Source organism: Miniopterus schreibersii (genome assembly GCF_964146895.1).
Source record: "Miniopterus schreibersii genome assembly, chromosome: 3".
Classification (NCBI taxonomy): Eukaryota; Metazoa; Chordata; class Mammalia; order Chiroptera; family Miniopteridae; genus Miniopterus; species Miniopterus schreibersii.
The window spans coordinates 103,834,823-103,842,040 of record NC_138103.1 but is presented as its reverse complement, the minus strand read 5'-3'; the positions used below and the strand labels follow the sequence as shown (position 1 = coordinate 103,842,040).

Below are 7,218 nucleotides of genomic sequence, written 5' to 3'. Positions count from 1 at the left end.
CTAAGCAGATGCCTATAATTTCATTCGTGGGCACTTTGCTGTCCTAAAGCCCCACCTTCTTTGTCGGTGCCCATCACCACTCCATTCGCAGGGTCTTTGTTTGAACATCCCTTCCTCGTAAATGTTTTCATCTTGTTTTTTTAAAGGTTCAATTTCAACGTGTTATTTTTCATGAAAAGTCGCTGACCTGTTGGTAAAAATAAAGCCTACTGAACTGAGAAGGTTTGGCCTTTGCGTTTTAATTTTTGTAAAGAGCAAGACAGAAAATGCATTTGTGCTGAACAGAGAGAGGGAGCGTTTAAAGCTGATCTTGGTTCAGGTCCATGTGGGACGATGGGGCAGGAGGGAAAAAACCGAGTCAAATGCGGGTGAATTAGGGAGACGACGGGCGAGGAGGGAAATGAGTCTAAATTCGAAAGGAGGCTGTGTCCATGGAGCGAGGAGAGGGAGGCACACTTGGGGCGCCAGAGGAAGGAAGGGGGCGTGGGGCTGGATGGAGGCGGGGGCCCTGCTGGTGGGAGCGTTTTCTCCCCTGCGGTTCCCCTCCTGCAGCCACAGTGCTCCCGTCACCACCCGGAGGGCTCCCCGGTCCTTGCTGCCCTTTACTTTCCCCTCCAGGCCCACGGTCTCCCTGTGTCGCCCGAGAGAAGGGAGGAGAGGCCGGGGGGCAGTGTGGTGCCGAGTTTCTGGGCGGAACAGTTACTCCGTGGAAAAGAGGAAACCCGGCTGAGGGGTAAACGTGGACAGGGTGTCCCCATGTCAGCTCCACCCAAGTGCGCATTTTCTTTCGGAGAACACTCACCACTTTTTAGCTTGTGCAACGCAACCTTTCAAACACAGCTAATACGCTTAAAGCAGATAAATACAGAGAAGAGAGCTGTGTTTCTCGGAGGCTTTGTCTCCGTTGCTTGTCTTGTGGTTCCCTACGTGAGGTCACCAGACGTCAGCGCGGCTACACAGGACACTGCCAGCAGCTCTTCATATTCAGCACCTGCATGTATTTCCATAAAATAGCATGTTCGTGATAAGAACAGAGAGAACACGTTCTGGATTTCTCTCTTTGGAGAGCCTTATGAAACCCTATCAAGTCCGATTTTTAAGAATTTTGGTGTGCGGGAGCCTGCTCGGGCCGGCTTGTGAGAACCGATTGTTAGATTTTCAGGAATCTTTCAAGCCAGCCAGTAAACCACGGGCAGGCGACGGTGCGCGTGCCCCCAGTGGCCACGTGGGGGCAAGTGCCCCGTGGAGACTGGCAGGTGCTGCAGATTGGGACTCTGCCTCCAGGGAGACGGTGGTTAAGCATTTACCAGCCACCACTGTGTGTGCCACACAAGCGGCAGTTAAGTGCACACACGCATGTACACGTACCGCAGATACACTATCATAAGCATTTCAGAGGTGGAATAGGACTTTCAGGTCGTATTTCAGGCAAATTCATGTTTATACCCACCTCCAACACCAACGTTGCATCCGCGTGAGATGACCAGGAGTTAGTGTGAAGTCCTCCCCTACTTCCCCGATAAACCCAACAGACTTCAAGCCTGTGAGTGACTGACCGCAGTTAATGCCTTGGGTTTCGTCCCTTTGCTGCGAGGTCACAGCTGCATGCCTTCTGGGTGACGCCTGCTGGCAGCTACGCCCCAGCTCGGGCAGCGGGCACCGTCTTCCCGTTTAATTCTTTCATGAAATGAGTATTTCATGGGGCAACAATTAGCCTTTGCCAGCTTGGCAGGTTGCTTTGTTGGCCAATAATTATAAGACTGACAAACGGTAAAGGTCATGACCTTGGGAGAAAAAGTTTGTGTGGCCCTGAGAAGGTCCAGTGGATGCTCATGCGCAGGACTTGTGCTCTTTCCATGAAGGTTGTTGGCTCCTTGGAGGCGAGTCTTGTTATTTTAATCACCAGAATGATGTAGCATCGAATTCTTAACAAACGGCCAATCTAGTCTGAACAGATGAGCGACTAGCAACCAAAATTGACCTGTAAGGACTCAAGTGATCATATACTCAGGGTTTTTTCTTACACTTGGGATTTTCACTCAGAAGTAAAGACCCGCTCAAACCGTTAATACTGTATTTATGGAATTTGAGAGTCTTCTGGAAAATAATAGCGAAATATTGAAAATGATAAAGGCTTTTTCAAATGTTACGATAATGTTATTTATAAATTACTGGCCAGATGGAGTAAAACATACTATGAACTTGTACTTAAAAAACGAACTATTTCCTGTACACAAAGAAAACAGAAGTATGTAAGGACTTGAATCTATATGTATATACATTTTACAATGTTTATTTTGTGTTTTATTACATAAAATAGTCATTTACAGCTAGTTACTCCAGAAATTTCCATCACACACAAGGATGAACTCAGTGGTCTAGTGCGCTGGCATTTCCGTCAAGTGTGATCCTAGAAAATGTCAAGTGGACAGTGGGGTATTCAAGTACAGTGTGACTGTATCCTAAATTATTTAGTGTGGCCAAATGAAGTTTTTAGTGTATTTCACGCTGATTCTTCGGGCAACATCTCTGTTGTGGGGGCATTCGTTACCACTCCCTAGCAAGATAACATTTAAAAAAACCATCCTTCAGAGCCAAATTTGTCAGAGTATTTAAAATGAGGCCAACCAGCGGGGAGACATTTCTGCATTCTGACTATTGCCTTTGAATGGCTCAGTGGGATTGTCATAGATCCTCTCTTTTCTTAATGATCATTTGTCTAATCAGATCTGCGATCTCAGGCCGGATGACTTCAATGGGCTCCTCTGGCCTCCAGGTCTTCACAACTTGACCCTCGGGGTTGACCAGATATTTCCAAAAATTCCATCTTGGTTCTTTCTTTGAAGAATCTAAAATATCAGAATATATTTTTATGAGCATGATTTTATTTTTGTCAAGATTTTTAATTCTATGAGGATCTGCATAAGCAACAACTTTAGAAACAGGTTCTAGGATTGTCACACTATGAAAAGCAAAACACCCAAACAGAGCAAAACTCAAGATTTGAGGAACCAGGTTTCTGGATACCTGGTGACTCCACTAATGACTTCTGAACTAGAATCATGAAATAAAGTAGTTTATTTCAGACTTGTTGATCTAAACAACAAAAAATTTACCTTGTCACTAACTCACAACGTTCAGTTTCTTAACATTTTTAAAGATGCAATGACATTCTGAAAGTCCTTTGTAAAGAGAATGTGTGGATTACTTCTCATATTAAATATATCTATTTTTTAATATTGTTACGTTACATTGCAGAAAATGGTAAAAAATTTTAAATAATCATTATTTTGAGACACTCTTTTGATGCATCTTAATTTACATAAGAAATGTACATTTTTTTCCATTTATATCACCCTGGATTTATGTGTGTTATTATTGACTAGCATGAGAAAAAATATAACTAAAATTTATCAAGTGCCTACTATGTGCCCAGTAATGCTCTCAGTGCTCTAAATGGATCCAGTGCTCTCTACAGCAACCCTGGGAGGTGGACCCCATTTTTCAGATGAGAAAAGTGGAGGCCCAGACGCCAGGTCCCACGGCCGGTGAGTGGGGAGCCTGAGTGACATCTGCACCTTCTTCCGCAGAGCTCACGCTCTGTTACCTCCACAGGGGACCCGGCGAAGCAGGTGGGTGCTAGGAGGAGGGTGATGAGTCGTTTTCTGTACCCGTGGGACTCGGGTGTAGGTGGGACACCGATCGGGGGAGGCAGCTGGGTGTGAGGCTTCGGAGCTGAGGAGAGGGGATGGAGTAGGGGGCCCAGTGGATTTCAGGGAGAACCCTGAGGATCGCTGAGTAGGGGCGGATGGGAAAGGGACCCTGCAAAGGAGAAAGAGGGCCGAGTGGGGGTCACAGGCCCAGGAGCCACCAGGTCCAGGAGGGTGTGCGGCCAGGAGCCGGGCCCAGGGATCTAAGAAGGAACTGGAGAGACGGAAGCAGAGAAAGGCCTTAACCACCCTTCCAAACCCGGGAGGAGGGAGGTGGAAGGAAGGCGCTGCCCGGGGTTTTCAAAGGTGGGAAACACTTTGCCTTATGCTGGGAAAGAACCGGTGGGAGCAGCGGTGAAAAATAATACAATGTGGCCTGATAGTTACTCCTGTTTGCACACTGCCAAGCACTTAAATTGGTTATGTCATTGTTAGAAGTACTGTCCAGCTCTGGCCGATTTGGCTCAGTGGTTAGCGCGTCGGCCCTCGGACAGAAGGGTCCAGGGTTCGATTCTGGCCTAGGGCACGTACCTGGGCTCAGGCTCCACCCCCGGCCCGGGTCAGGGGCACATGTGGGAGGCAACCCATTGGTGTGTCTCTCTCCCTCCTACTCTCAGAAAAGCAACAGAAAAAATATCCTCGGGTGAGGGTTAAAAAACTCAGTAGGAGCACATTGTTACGTCAAAGCCTCTTCAGATCATCTTGAAAAATCGTCCTTTATTATAACGGAAGCCGTGTTTCTGTCTAAGACAGCGCCGTCAGGCACGGCTCTCTAGCTGATGTAACGTAACGTCTTTGTGTGGATTAGAAAACGGTGCCCTCCCCGGTGGGTGTGGTCCTGCCACCTGGCTCGGCTCCAGTCCCCACGTGCCCCTCACCCGGGTGCCCTGAACACCTGCACTCCTGTACCAGGGTCGGTCACTGCCCAGTTTGGCCAGTTTTAAAATATCTAATTTTAATTTGACCATCACGTCATCGTCTTTGTCTCTGGAGCTTCATCTGGCTTCGGGGAGACCTGGCATCACCGTGGCCTTTGCACAGGTAAGTGGAGTGTCAGAGCCCTTCTTAGTGACAGAGGGGAAGAAACCGGGAGTGACTGGCAGCTGAAACTGAGGAAGGCTGGGCACGTGCTCCGGCTTCTGCCTCCTCGGCCTACCCTAGGGCACCGTTAGCTGCTGTGCTGGACTGGCAGCTTGGTTGCCTGACTGAAGCCATAGTTTATCAGAATCTGAGTGATCTACGGGGAAAACAGGGCTGAGGACGTCAGCTGCCTAATGAGACGAGAGGACGTTACTGGTCTGGGGCAGGCAGTGTACGTACTTTACTCTCACCACTGACCCAACCTTCCAATCTCAGAAGGCAGACAGCATCGATCATCTCATTTTACAAGGGAGGAGATGGGCACAGAGAAGTTAAGCTATGTGCCTGAAGCCACACAGCAAAGCAACAGAGCAGGGGCTTGAAGCCAGTAGACTGGGCCAGGCCCATGCCTTTAGTCACTGAACCTCACTGCCTTTATGCTAACTCACCCTGGGGAATCTGCACAGAGATCTCTGCAGCCAGCGTACGCCTAACACTACCTCCACCAAAAAAAATCGTTATATTGTTTTGAATTTTAGCAAAAACCCAGTAAACTGAATATTATTCCTCCTTGAGGAATGTAAAATCCACCAGAGGTCAGATACGAGGAGAACTGAGGCACTCCATGGGACGGCTCTGACGGCTCCTCAAGTACATTGTTCAGTAAAGTGATCATAAGGAGTCAATGCAGTGGAAGGGGTTCATTCTGTCATCCAAGCAGCACAGGCACTGGCTGCAGGGAAGCATAACTTCCAGAAAGTTTGAAAGGGGTGAAACTGTGGCTCTCCGAGGGTCTCATGAAACTTTCCCACTAAAACATTTTGAATGAACCAGGAAAGCGTCGTTTCAGAAACGAAAAGCGATGAGCAACGTTACATGGGTGAGGCACGATATTTACCAACAAGAAATCTGAACGCAGGCTCTGCTTCAGGGCCCAGGACCTTGATCTTGTGGAAGATGGGGAACGTGGCTCCGTAGCTGTTTCTCGCGAAGGAGACCACCTCCCTGCTGGGGCGGGGCTCCGACTCCCCGAACTGGTTGCAGGGAAAGGCCAGGACGCTGAAGTGGAAGGGCCCGAACTCCCGGTGCAGCTCCTGCAGCGCTAAGTAGTTGCTGTCCGTGAGCTGGCAGTCGCTGGCCACGTTGGCAACTAGGGTGACCTCCGGAAAAAGAAAAAAATCCAGCCGGAAAGTGATGCAAGGAGAAGATCAAAAGAGAATCCTGCAAGTAGTTAAAACCCTAAGCCGACTGGGGGGGAGTACAGCCTCTGATAGACGGTTATTTCACGTTTTAGACACACCCGACTTTACTGAAAATCACAGCCTGGATGCCCGAGCTTAGGCTCCGGGAGGTCACTCCCATTCAAAAGCATCGGGTGTTCACGAGAGTTTATTTTTTTTTTAAAAAAGAACATGATCCTCGAAAGAGTGCTTTCTAATGTTGTTAATGTCTCCACAGTCACGTTACTAATGACAAGAATTTCCTAAACAACTTAGAGTATTAATTCAGCACATAAATGAAAACATTTTAAAGAAAAGTTAAGATAACCAGAGTTTATCAGTTAGAAGTATGTAAACTATGAGAACCCTGATGGCCAAAATGACACACTAACAACATTCCTTTAGTATAAATTGTAACACGGCCACAATGAGAGCGTGGCAACAACAGGAAGGCCAGGGCAGAAAATCAGAAGATGCAACTTACTTTGCCTCTAAACTTTTCCAGAGAAACGGGCCTGCCTTTGGCATCTTTCACTTCAAAGGTGTAGAAGCTGCTGACTTTGGGCTTCAGGAACTTCAGCTGCAGGAGGAACAGGGTCCCCGTGCACAGCGCCATCGACAGCAGGACCGCGAACAGCCTCGCCCGGGGCCCCGAGCATCTCAGAGGCTGAGCCGCCAGGGGCTCCATCTTGGAGGATCCGGAGGGAAGGCTCCTCGCTGGCGCCGAGGAGGAGCTGAAACCCGAAACCCGCAACCCGCCGCTTAAAGGAAAACCGGGAGGGACAGACCGGCCCCTGCCCGCCAGCCGGGCGCCCAAAGGCCCCCGCAGATGGGAGGGGAGTGGAACTGCCCAAGGAGAGCGCCGAAGAATTGCGAGGTAGTTATGACGTTATTTGCAATTTCTGCAAGAAAAAGCAGGACATTTTTGGTAGCTCTTTCACACCCTCCCAACAAAGAAATTATTTCACCAGCAGATGGTGCCCTTGTCACTTGAGAGCAGTGAAGTGCTCCCAGCAACGGGCTAGGTCAGAGGGCCGGGCACACAGCGCCCGGGGAACAACAGCTCAGCGTGGAGATCTGTTAATATGATGTAGGACCTGGAGATGCTGTGTATAGGTTTTAAACATGCTCTATGAGTTCAAGGAATTTATAGTGGAAAGGGTGGTAAAATATCGGAAAGGCTACCTACTCTGACCCCGTCTTGCTAA

General features: G+C 48.6%; 1 protein-coding gene across 1 annotated transcript; it reads right to left on the bottom strand.

Moving 5' to 3' along the window:
• Nucleotides 1–2,277: 2,277 nt before the first annotated feature.
• Nucleotides 2,278–6,962, bottom strand: GPX8 (glutathione peroxidase 8 (putative)). The gene is made up of 3 exons (XM_081132827.1): nt 6,495–6,962; nt 5,689–5,950; nt 2,278–2,849 (listed from the first exon to the last, which is right to left on the bottom strand). Exons 1-3 carry the CDS (start codon nt 6,696–6,698, stop codon nt 2,686–2,688), a joined length of 630 nt encoding a protein of 209 aa, XP_080988953.1. The 5' UTR covers nt 6,699–6,962; the 3' UTR covers nt 2,278–2,685.
• Nucleotides 6,963–7,218: the final 256 nt, after the last annotated feature.